Genomic DNA, 13501 nt, shown 5'->3' on the forward strand with positions numbered 1-13501 from the left:
ATGGAGAAAGGGAGGAGACTCAAGGGTGTTTTGTTTGCAAGGGAGTCATCTTAGTGATGCACCCCACACTCTAAAGCTGGATGAAGGAGATAGTGAGAACATAAGATGATGAGTGAAAAATTGGGAGTCAATGGGGATTGGAATCTCAAAGATTTTTGAAAAAGTGCTCAAGTGGGTACACAAAATTAAGGGAGCAGGAAGGGTAGTGAGTGGAGGAGTTAAAATTTAGATTTGAGACTTTGCAGAGGCTATTGGCCATTGGGTGTGACCTTGGGAAGGGGTGGTGTGGCAGGCTCTTTTGCCACAGTATCAGTAATCCACTGACTTTCTACACTGTGACACTGTCACACTTCCATTAAGAGGTGGAGTCTTATTCCTTCCCCTTGAATCCGGACCTTGTAACTTTTTTATAAGCAACTGGGTAGAAGTGAAGCTGTGTGATTTCCTATGCTCGGTCAGATAGTGTCAGCCTGGTTCTTGTGGAATGCTCCCTCTGGGGAAAGCCAGCCTCATGAGAGCCATCTTACTACCCTGAGACTGCCATGCTGGAGAGGCCACGTGTAGGTGCTCTGGTTGACTGTCCCAGCTGAACCTAACCTTTCAAGCACCCCTGCCAAAGTACTGGACACGTGAGTGAAGCTGTCTTGGACCCTACTAGAGCGGCCAGCCAGGTGACTTCAACTGATACCATGAGAAACAAAACTGCCTAGGCCAGGTCAAGAACCCCGCCTGAATTCTTGACCTACATCATTTGTGAAGTATGATTACGACTTGCAAGTATGTTTATGATTTGCAAGTCTCTTTCTTTCATCCAGAGCTCTCCCATGAACTCCAGAGCCATATATCCAACTGCCTTCAGAACATCTCCAGTTAGATGACTAATGTGCATCTCAAATTTAACATGTCCAAAATTGAGTTCAGAATAGTTCTCTCAAACCTGCTCTTTACCTACCTCAGTTAAAGGCAATTAAAGTCTTCCAACTGTGCAGGCCAAAAACCTTGTCATCCTCACTCCTTCCTTTCTCACATATTCCATATCCAATGTGTTAGGAAATCCCACGGGCTCCATCTTCAAAATATATCCAGATTTCAAGAACTTCTCACCAATTCCACTGCTACTACCTTGGTCCAAGCTGCCATCATCTCTTGCCTGGATAAGTCTCCTTACGGGTCTTGCTGTGGCTGTACTTGTTCAACTTAGGTCTACGCAGCTAATTAACTCAAAGAGATCCTGCTAAAATGTCAGATTATATCCTTCCTCTGCTCAGAATCCTCCAATGACCTGCCATCTCAATCAGTAAATAAATGCCAAAGTGCATACAAGGACCTACAAAGCCTCCCTCACCTCTCTGTTCATCTCCTACTTTTTTTGTGCTCCTACAGTGGCTTCCTCATTGGTCCTTAATCTGGATAGGCGCAGTCGTGTCTCAGAGGCTTTGCACTAGTCGCTCCTTCTGCTGGAAAATTCTTCCTCAGAGACCCATGTAGCTAGCAACCTATCACTCAGGCACCTTGTAACCCCATTCCTTGCTTCCTTTTTCTCCTTAGCCATGTATCACTGTCTAACATACTATATATTTTACTTATTTATTGCCTGTTTTCCCCAGTGGAATGTAAGGGCCACAAGGCAGGTAATTTTGTCTAATTTGTTTACTGCTGTTTAAACTAGTACCATACACATAGACAGCACTCAAAATATATTTATTGAATGACAGTTTCTCAGTACAGTGTATACTATCCCCATCAAAGGAAAAAAACATTAAGGGCAAAACAAGGGGCGAGGGGCAGGAATATTGCTAAAGAAAATTCTAACAAGAGCTATCTATAATTATAGCTTTTATTTATTATATCTTAATTGTCATTTATTCACAATTAGTCTAACTGCATTCTTGATGAATACCTGACTTCAGCAAAGGAGTGAATCCACTAAGCAAAGTTCATTTATTTTTCATGATGTTCTTCTTTTGATCTTGAGTCTTTACTCTCCTGGATTCCTAAGAGAACTGCATCAGCCTCTAGTATAGTTGTATCTGTTGTTGCTCCCAGGAACCTAGATGTAAGCTCAAGATCTAATAGCCGCAACCGGACCCTGGTTCCTTTCTGGTATTTCCTAAATAGTACAAAAAAAAAAAAAATTCCATTAATTCTGAATATCATAACATGAACAAGTAGTTTAACGACAACAACCAAATTCCAATTTTAATTTCTGTTAGCTCAAGATGAAGTTAACACTGGTAATTTGATTGTATCAGAAATCCTGCCCCCCACCCCCAAACTTTTTTGTTTTGGGAAAAAAAAAGACAGGGTCTCATTCTGTTACCCAGGCCGGAGTACAGCGGCGCAATCAGAGCTTACTGTAACTTCAAGCTTCTGGGCTCAAGTGACTCTCCTGCCTCAACCTCCCAAGCAGCTAAGACTACAAGCAGGCACCACCACGGCCAGCTAATTTCAGAGTCAGGGTCTCTCTATGTTGCCCAGGCTGGTCTCAAACTCCTGGCCTCAAGTGACCCTCCCACCTTGATCTCCTAAATTTTGGGGATAACAGGTGTGAGCCACTGCCAGCTCTAGAATTTTCATCTTAAAAGTTGCCTTTAAAGATTTTAAAACCCACAGTAAACGGAAATTTAAGCCAGACAGTTCTTAAAACTGGTGTCTACTTTGTCAATTAAAGTCAGAGAGTATCAAGGGGAAAAGAAGTTTCAGATACATTTTCCTTCTAAAATTAAAACTTTATTTTAAAGTAAAATTTTACAAAAGCAAAATGGAAAAATGTCTAAGTGTAAAGTACTCAGTATTTGGGATTGGTTGCATTGTTATTAATATGTAATGCCAGTTGGATGAACCTGGAGGACTTTATAAACCAGGCACAGAATGACAAACCCCACATGATCTCTCACTTATATGTGAAATCTAAAAAAGTTGAACATCTTATTACCAGGTCAAAGGATGTTAGTCAAAGGATACAAAATTTCAGTTAGATAGGAGGAGTAAGTTCAAGAGATCTACTGTACGTCATGGTGATGACAGTTAATAACAGTGTGTTGTAGACTTGGAAATTGCTGAGTATATTTTATGTTCTCATCACCAAAAATGATTTAAGTACATGAGGTAATGCATTTGTTAATTAGCTCGATTTGGCTATCCCACAATGTATACATATTTCAAAACAGCATGTTATACCCAATAAATATGTACAATTTTTTTTTTTTTTGAGACGGAGTCTCGCTCGTCACCCAGGCTGGAGTGCTATGGCATGATCTCCACTCACTGCAAGCTCCGCCTCCCAGGTTCACGCCATTCTCCTGCCTCAGCCTGCCAAGTAGCTGGGACTACAGGTGCCTGCCACCACGCCCGGCTAATTTTTTGTATTTTTAGTAGAGACAGGGTTTCACCATGTTAGCCAGGATGGTCTCGATCTCCTGACCTCGTCATCCACCTGCATCGGCCTCCCAAAGTGCTGGGATTACAGGCGTGAGCCACCGTGCCTGGCCAAATATGTACAATTTTTATTAGTTAAAAAATAAATTACAAAAGAAAATGTAATGCCAGTCATAACGCATGATGACTCAATTTAGTCAATAAAATATTCAAGTATTTTATAATACCAAATGAAAACTGATATCCATTTGCCTTTCTTCCTCAATCAATTATTTTAAAAGTTAAACATCAACATTATAGATAGCAAGATGGAAGTACTGCTGATTAAAAACCACAAATCTTTAACAATCTAAATATATACTTTATATATTCTAATTTAACTTTAAAATTAAAATAACTTTATATAAACAGAAAATGAAGAAATAAAGTTCTCAAAAAAGTCACTGGAAAATAATTTTGGTAGACAACATATGAAGAGTCTCCACATAAAAATTGAGTATTCTGAAGAAATTTATATATGGTCCATCAAGTAAACATTTAGGCTATTCAGCTTTTTTTGAGAAGCTACTTTTTCTGATTTTAGAAATAAATGCCCTTTTGTAAAATCTGGAAAATGATGAAGTCAGTCACATTTTCTAGTCCTTCTATATGTTTATATGCATATATGTATATATGTATGTTTGACATCATAGGTAATATTTTGTGTCTTTGTTTTAAAAAACTAGAGATATCCTCCATGTTACAGACAGAAAAATTATGGTACATGGAAGTAAAGCTACTGGCCTAATGCCACACGGTGGTGTAAAAGGATTCACAGATTCTTCTGCTCCTCCTTAAGTTTTCAATTACCTATGACCTCTTGAAAGAACAGTAAACATAATCCCTTTAGGAGTGGTAGGAATTTATTACTTCATATAGTCTCATGTCTTTCCTATGAAGTAAAATATAAGCTATATTGCTGCCATTCAACTCATTATTTTAATTATTCTCCATTAGAAAAATGGCTACTTTCAAATAAATTATCATTAAAAACAATACTGCCTCGTGCAATGTTATTTTTTACACCTTTTTTTAAATTGGGGAAAAAGCCCCCCAGGCAGCAGTTTTTCAGAAATTTTGTATTTCCTATTAAAACCAAAGAATACTGCTGTCTTGAAAGGCAAATAGGATGTCTCCACTGAGCACATTCAAAATGAAAATAGCCTGTGTTTTTACTGCTTGGTGTGTTTCTTTTAACTTCAAGTGCTTGCTTCTGACTGATCTTTGTGAACTCCAGCCTAAATGGATTCAATCTCAGCCTTTACCAAGACTGCTCTCTTCCACTGTGCACTTTCTCAGGCCATATGCTGCAGTAAACGAGCCTGCATGTCTGAGCTGTATAGGAAAAGGGCAATTAAATCTGGTTTTGCATTTCTGTATTAAGGGCATGTTTTAAAGACTTTCCTTTGGAGAGGTTTCTGACATTCTTTCCACAGACATTCTTTAACATCTGTCAGTGCATGCTACTGATGGTTCTCACAGACTTAAAATAGAGAGAATCTCTCTGACTAGTTCTTTGATATAAATATATTAAGTAATACAAAGTCAACAAATACAAAGCTTGGATTGAACTTTGGTATCCAAAGAGAATATTGTGAGGAATTCTGACATTGCTAGTCAAATTAGCTGTCTTGCTGTAATCATAATTCTCACAAGTTTTAAAACAGTTCTTTTGAAATCATTAACCATCTATGTTTTTATCCTACTAAGTTAAAATCATTCAGATATTTTTCTGGCTTTCTCACAATTCCTTAATTAGAGTTTTAAGACTACAGAAGAAAAGTTTCCATTTTCTCTTTTTTCAAGAGGAAGAAAAACATTTCTAAAGGTTTAATTAACATCAATTTGTTTCTTTCTCTAATTCATACAAATGCTCACAGTCATACCAATCTATAAGTGAAGTCAGTAGCCATGTCCCTGTGTGTATGTGTGTAAGTAGCAATGTGTATGTATTTTCTTCTTTAAATAAACTGGGCTTCAATGTCATCATTGTTAAAAAGCACAGGGTCAGAAAAGACCTTAGATCTTTTGCAGTTGGATGATTTTATTCTACTTTTATACAATTCTAAGTATTTGGAAATTGATATAATGTAAAGTGATATTACAAGCAAAATTGATTATATACACAAAATAAACTTTTAAGCCTTTTTATTAGCTTATATAAAACATTATAATAATCTTGAACATTCAATTAACAAATGAATCTTTATATGCAGACTACTTGGTTTATTTCAGGTTTGCCCCACTTTTTCAAAGTACCATCTGCCATGTTCCCTTGACCTGTCTAGTCTATTGCTTCTTTCCATTCAATCTGTAAGATGCCTATAAAGAGTGTGTCATTTGTTGTTTTTATTCCCTAGATGATCATAAGCATGTAGCATTACATAACCCCTGATTTCTAGACAATCTATTGAATAAGTGGCTATTTAAACTATGTGTGCTTTAGTACTGCTATGTGTTTTAATATTGTTCATCACTGTACTATCTGTACTGTACACCATCAAGCACAGAAGCCAAGATTAACAAAATAAACATGAAAGGGTGTTCAAAAAGTTCCCCTCCTCTCCAATATTTCTAGTCATCATTACAATTTCAAATACAGCACACATCTTAAGTCCTAATTTATTATCCCAGGCCATTAGAAGAGGCAAATTAAGATATAAAAATTATTATAATCATAATTTTTGCTACTGGAATTATTCCCAAAAGTCCTTTGGGAAAAAAAAAAAAACAAAAAACCTAATGATTATCACTTAAAAATACTACCTAGAGTGTGCCTACCATTCGGCCAAATAAACAATATGTACAACTGGCCCGTTGGAAATATACATACTCTCACAGCAATGAGCAAAAGATACTGTTCATAATATACCAAAACACATTTCCTCAAACTGCAATTATCCTGGATAAAGATTTTAATCTTGTTCTAAAATTCTAATATGAATATATATTTTTCAAGTTCTTTTTAACCTTGCCCTGCTATTATTCTGTGCCACCACAAACAGAAGTTTTGTCTCTTGTTCAAGAATTGATTTTATAAAATGTGAAAATGGAGCATTTAAAAAGTCTAGTAAATGATTTCGTTTTTTAATAATGTGGAATATGCATATAATACATTATAAATGGTATCAATAATGATAGTTATAATTTTTTCTCAAGTTACAAAAGAAGATGTGTCAAGAAATGAGGGAGAGCCAGCCATGGTGGCTCCCGCCTATAATCCCAGCACTTTGGGAGACTGAGGCAGGAGGACTGCTTGAGTTCAGAGTTCAAGACCAGTCTGGGCAACATGGCAAAATCCCATCTCTACAAAAAATACAGAAATTAGCCAGGCGTGGTGGCACGCATCTGTGGTCCCAGCTACTCGGAAGGCTAAGGTGGGAGGATTGCTTGAGCCTGGCTGGTAAAGGCTACAGTAAGCCAAGATTACACCACTACACTCAGGCCTGGGTGACACAGCAAGATCCTGTAGAGAAAGGAGAGGAGAGGAGAGGAGAGGGGAGGAGAGGAGAGGGGAGGGGAGGGGAGGGGAGGAGAGGAGAGAGGGGAGGGGAGGCGAGGGGAGGGGAGGGGAGGCGAGGGGAGGGGAGGGGAGGCGAGGGGAGGGGGAAAGAAAGAGAAAAGAAAAGAGAAGAAAGAAAGAAAGGAGGCCGGGCGCGGTGGCTCAAGCCTGTAATCCCAGCACTTTGGGAGGCCGAGGCGGGCGGATCACGAGGTCAGGAGATCGAGACCATCCTGGCTAACACGGTGAAACCCCGTCTCTACTAAAAAATACAAAAACTAGCCGGGCGAGGTGCCGGGCGCCTGTAGTCCCAGCTACTCGGAGGCTGAGGCAGGAGAATGGCGGTAAACCCGGGAGGCGGAGCTTGCAGTGAGCTGAGATCTGGCCACTGCACTCCAGCCCGGGCGACAGAGCGAGACTCCGTCTCAAAAAAAAAAAAAAAAAAAAAAAAAAAGAAAGAAAGAAATGAGGAAAAGGAAACCCTGTCACCTAACAACCATAACAACCATCATATCAAGTCTATTTTTATTTAAAAACTAAATACTTTTTACTAGTCAAATATGAATACATACATATGGAAAGGGCAAAAAAAAAAAAAAAAATCCAAAGAAACAGAAGGAGTAAATGCTTTCAGGTACCTGAAACATGCTGATGACTAAAACTGGGATCAAACTTGGCAGTAGTATTAATGGCTTTTAAGCAAAAAGAGAGGTTTTGTAGTATGCAATTTTCATTTTAAGTGAGAGGAAAATATATACATTTATTGACTGAAGCAAGTTTTTTCAGTGTAGCACAGAGGTTTGACTGTGACCAAGTACAATAAATCTACCTTTTCTGAGCTGTTTACTCATCTGCAATATGCAACACCTTGCAAGTCTGATAAGAGGCTTAAAGCATTAAGGTATGAAAAGTACATGGCACATAATAAATATACAATAAATAGGAGCTTACATAATTCACCACATCAATACTTATACTTCAATATGGTTTTACTAAAGATACTAGAATACTATACAAGTGGACAAGTCTGGTAGCAACCTTCAACATACATAAAATAAATGACAGGAGAGCAAAACTCATTGAAGGCATTCTTTGAGTTTGGGGATTTGGGGCAGAGGGAGGGGATAATAAGGTCTAAAGATTACTCTGTAGTTTACAGTGACAGACTTGGTATATCTGTGGGAAGCCTGAGCTGGGAGCTATCACAGAATATCTGTGGAAGATTTTTAAAGTTTTTTTTCTTAAAAAGAAAATATTGATGGCCTGGGGTCCATCCCACACCTGCTCCAGCAAAATCAATAGGGTAGAGCTGGAGATTCATGCACATTTGGGAAAACACTTCCCATATGAGTCTGGTCTCCCAACTGTTCAACAAAATCACTGATTAATGTGTTCAGCAGCTATTCTCCAAATGGTTTGTGGTAGTTTTGGGCCAGGCTGAATCTTGCTTAATTCAAGTCTTAATTTCCTTAACAAGTGCATGCACTTTAGACATTATGTAGAAGGTCAAAGTTAGAACTACATGTTTTAAATATCAGATATGACAGGCCAAATTGTTTTTCCATTATGAAAACTAAAGAGATTAAAAGATATTTTCATCTAAACAAAAGGCTGAATCATTTTAGCTTGGCTATGTAAGGTTTACTGTCATTAAGGTTGTACTTTCATGACCAAAAGACGTAAGATTTTCAAAATCACTAGCACAATGCTCAAGAACATAACACTTGCTCCATACACAAGAGTGAAGTTGTGGCTTGACAACTGCTTGATGGCAAATGTTATTTCCTGATTTCCTCATCCCTAAAATGTCCTTAACAATGTCCTCCCATGGTAAAACCCCTGTCTCCAGATTCCTAATCCCCTGTACCTTTGACTACATTAAGAGAATAGAAAACTTTTAAATTTGTTGTACCACCCATTTTCAAGTTTGGTTTAATCTTTTTTCTGTCTCTCTGAATTAGTTACTTATTAAATAGGTATTGTGGAATTTTCAACAAACACTTGTTCAACACCTACATGAAGTAAAAGGATATCAACAAGAATTAGAGAGACTATCCCCTCTCCTCTCCTCTCAACCCCAGGAGGCAACATGGAGGGAAAAGTCATATTCCACTAATTCCCTTGGTGGGAAGAACTACTTTAGGTCTGTTGTGATTTCTTTGTCTTTTCAACAAGAGATGAGACTTCATGGATCCCTTTTGGAAAGCCAAATACTTAAGAGACTGTTATTGCAGTAGAGTATGTGGGCTGGCAATGATCAGAGAGAGGAAAAAATCTTTCATGAAAGAATCAGACCGATGCTGCAGATTCCATGCAATCCAGAGTGCTTTAATTAGCCTTTTCTGTAGGAGAAGAACCAGGGTCAATGAGGGGAGAGGGAACAGGAAGGAAAGCAGAAGGGAAAAGGGTGGAGCACAAAGACTACTATCCCATGCTGACTAGACTTATGTTAAGTGGATTTGAGAAAGACTCTCGGCTGGGCATGGTGGTTCACACCTATAATGGTAGCATTTTGGGAGGCTGAGGCAGGAGGATAGCTTGAGTCCAAGAGTTTGAAATCAACCTGGTCAACGTAGCGAGCCCCTTTCTCTACAAAAAAAAAAAAAATTAAAAATTAGCCAGATGTGGTGGTGAGTGCCTGTAGTTCCAGCTACTGGGGAGGCTGAGGCAGGAGGAGATCTTGAGCCCAGGAGTTCAAGTCTGCGGTGAGCCATAATCACACTACTGCACTCCAGCCTGGGCAATGGAGTGAGACCCTGTCTAAAATTAAATTAAATTAAAAACAAAAAGAGACTTTCAGGGCTTAGAATAGAGCTCGTGACTTGACCACAGGTCCTGTTTGATATTTTTCCCTTGCACCCCCAATTTGGAGGACTTTTTTTTTTTTTTTTGGAGACACAGTCTCTGTCACTCAGACTGGAATACTATGGCACAATCTCAGTTCACTGCAACCTCCACCTCCTGGGTTCAAGAAATTCTCGTGCCTCAGCCTCCCAAGTAGCTGGCATTATAGGTGCATGCCACCACACTTGACTAATTTTTTGCATTTTTAGTAGAGATGAGGTTTCACCATGTTGCCCAGGCTGGTCTTGAACTCCTGGCCTCAAGTGATCCACCTGCCCCGGCCTCCCAAAGTGCTGGGATTACAGGGATAAGCCACCGTGCCCAGCCTGAGTACATTAATTAAACACTACAGGCCAGGCGTGGTGGCTCACACCTGTAATCCCAGCACTTTAGGAGGCCGAGGTGGGTGGATCACCTGAGGTCAGAAGTTCAAGACCAGCCTGGCCAACAGATGGTGAAACCCTGTCTCTACTAACAATACAAAAATTAGCTGGGCATGGTGGTGCATGCCTATAGCCCCAGCTACTTGAGAAGCTGAAACAGGAGAATCGCTTGAACCCAGGAGGTGGAGACTGCAGTTTGCCGAGATTGTGCCACTACACTCCAGCCTGAGCAACAAAGTGAGACTCCGTCTCACAAACAAACAAACAAAAAACAAAACAAAAAAACACTACAGTTCATGCTCTTTATTAAAAACTGAGGGCACTGCAGAATAGAAAATTCTGTTAAAAATAAAAATCAACTACATAAGTACAGAAAAGCAAGCACTTTAAAGTCACTTAATGTGAGAAGATGGTTTTAGATCATCACAAGCTCAATAAGAATCAACAATGTAGTTTTGCTCCCCCAATAGGCAAATGTAATTTTAGGCTGAATTAGAAGTACATATTCTATTCTATAAACTGCATAATAATCTCAATCTCCTTTCACTTTTCTGACCATATTTAGACTACTGTGACCTGCTCTGTGCAACACAATTAGAGGGTCACTGATAATCGGAACCTATCAAGAAGAGGACAGTGAAAGAAAACTGTATTATGTTGAAGGAGGAATTGAAGGGAAGGAAGGCATTTAGCATATTGGAAAAAAATAGCAAGAGGACCCCAAACCTGTCTGAATTTGCAAGGGTTTAATATTAAAAAGTGACAGTACTTATTTTATGTGACTACATATTGTATGCCCCCACCCCCGCAAAAGCAGAAATAAGACAAAGGGGAAGAAGCTTTAGGATGGCAGATTCATAGCAGTTTAATATGAGAAAGAACTTCTAACAGAGCTGGCTGGAAAGGGAATAGGTTTTTTGTGTGTGTATTAATGGTGGAAATCACAGGGAATTTTCAAAATGGATGACCTTTGTAGTAATGATGGAGTTTGAATTCAGTAAGGGTTGAATTAGATGACTTTTAAGATCCTTCCATTTCTAAAATTTACGATTCTGTGACCCAGAAAGCCTAATAGTTCTCCAACACCAGAAAGCATGAAAGCTGGAAACCAGATTAAAAAAAGAGCAGCCAGCCAAACAGTCAGGAGGTAGGTCATATGTACAGTAACAAATTTAACATCTGATTATCTTTCAGTCTGCCTATCATCATTTAACTCTGATAGACCATGAAGTACAACACTCTCACTGACTTACCACATCCATAGGTGCCCTGACTTATTTCCAGATAACAATATCCATTATGCATAATTAGCTTCTTTATCTGACTCAAATCTGAAGCTAAAGATTTTTCTGGACATGATTTTCTGGATAGATGGTCAGCTAAGTTGTGTTTCAGATAGGAGGACCACTTAATTAACCAGTCGACACAGGTTATTTTAGTATAATAATCACTTCCCTAGGTAGGCAAGTCCTAAATCACTCTTTTCTCCTATATGAGGACACATGGAGCTACTGTTTTCTGTTTCCATGCTACTCTTTAATCTCTGTCAGTGTTGTACTTTTGAACTTCCACTTTGTAGCACTGCACTACACTATACGTAGTAAGCATTCTATATGTTTGTAGAAGATTTTAGTAAATATGCACTTTCAAATGCTACATAACACATCTGCAACTTGTTTTGCAAACTAGGGATCTGAAGTCTTTGGACAAGTCTGCATTCCACCACCTGTCATATGTGCTCCTTAACTTGGCTTCCAATCTCAAAGCTGCATTCACTTATTTTAAATCTTGAGGGGCAGCATAGGTGTTGACAATGTGTTACTTAGAATGTTCCAAGTATCCCCTGATCTCTGGGTCATTCCTGTCAAAACAGGAGTGTGACTACACAGTGACCAGGATGCAAGTTGATATTTTTGCTTCTAATCTGAGAAAAGAAATTGCTTCTGTGCAGATTAGTATCTCTAGGGTGACTTTGTTCTAAACGCTAATATCTTATTCTAAATATCATCAATTGTCAAATATCTTTGAAATAAAATTCTGCAAAAAAAAGTACATACTTCAGAATTTCTAAATAAAAAATATCAAAGCATCTCTTTATGATTTAAATTGTAAATAGGAGCTTTGTTGTTTGCTTTTGTTTTTATTTTAATGGAAACAGGACGTTGAGAAAATTTCCTTGAGATTAGATAATGACCTTATTTAAAACTTTTTACTCTCCAGGAAAAAACATTCAAATAATAAAATTCAAAAAAAAGTTAGGCATATTTTGAATAATATATCTTTGAATAATTCGTATGCCTTTAAAGTAAGACAAAACAGGGTAGAATAATGACTTATTTTTGTCTTCACCACTAAGAAGGAATTAGTGGTTCCTAATAGTAACTCTAACTTTGATAAGCATTAATTTCCCCTATCAAATTCTATTTTATAGAGGTTATCTGTATCTAGTTGTCCTTGCCCATTTGGACTTCCTATGGTTACAACACAGAAAAATATCTCAAAATCTTGGAGCTTTCTAACCTTCTAAGAAAAGATGAAGAAAAAGCAGAATTCTGTACAGAGAGCATGTATCGTGCCATATTAATGGGTAAAGAAAACCGGTCTACTGGTGGGAACTAATTAAAACGAGGATAACAAACAGACAGTGTTTAAGAACACTCCTTGTAGGTGAACAACTCTATGATCATTATGTAACCCTAGGCAAGATATTCAACTCCTCAATCATTACTGTAAAATAGGAATCACCATAGTTCCTACCTCATAGGATGGCTGGGAAGATTGTAGGAAATAATGCACATAAAAGACTTAGTAAATCCTCAGTGAAAGTCCAGTCAGGAAAGGCCTTGATTTAACAAAGAAATAATTCAGGTACAGAACTAGTTACTCTCTGTCATAAAGTAGGTCTGGCTGTTAAGGTTTACTGGAGCTAACTGGCTAGCAGGAGGATTGTCTATGTTGGGAGTAAACAACAGTTGACAGGGAAATTTTCAAAGATGTTGTGTTCAACGAATTAAGCTAAACTTTGGTAGGTATCAATTAGCTAAAGGCTTCTAATCTACTGGATAAGCAACAGCATCTGGACTTTTGAGAAAGTGTGTCTCTAGACCGTAGAGGGCCTTTCTGTTGACAGCAGGGCCCAAGTGACTGAGGATATGGGAAAAGAATATGAGCCTTGAGAAAGATGGGCCCTGCAGGAGTACTTGCCCTGGCCCTGGGGCTCCAGCCTACCTGTTTGTTCACTGGTTCATTCATTCACTCAAAAATGTTTTTTAGAGGCCCATCTGTGGAAGATACTGCTCTAGATGCTGCAATAACCAGTAAGTATAGAAGAAAGAAAGGGTTCCAGTACTCTTAG

General features: G+C 38.5%; 1 protein-coding gene across 2 annotated transcripts in view; it reads right to left on the reverse strand.

Moving 5' to 3' along the window:
* Positions 1 to 1682: 1682 nt before the first annotated feature.
* MRPS28 (mitochondrial ribosomal protein S28) overlaps positions 1683 to 13501 on the reverse strand; it is a 109638-nt gene continuing 97819 nt past the window's right edge. For both annotated transcript variants that reach the window (XM_033203572.1, XM_033203573.1), the window contains exon 3: positions 1683 to 2110. In XM_033203572.1, coding sequence (XP_033059463.1) covers positions 1942 to 2110 — 169 coding nt within the window. In that variant the 3' untranslated portion in view covers positions 1683 to 1941. The remainder of the gene's footprint in view (positions 2111 to 13501) is intronic.

This window comes from Trachypithecus francoisi, unplaced genomic scaffold, assembly GCF_009764315.1.
Source record: "Trachypithecus francoisi isolate TF-2019V2 unplaced genomic scaffold, Tfra_2.0 Lachesis_group7, whole genome shotgun sequence".
Lineage (NCBI taxonomy): Eukaryota > Metazoa > Chordata > Mammalia > Primates > Cercopithecidae > Trachypithecus > Trachypithecus francoisi.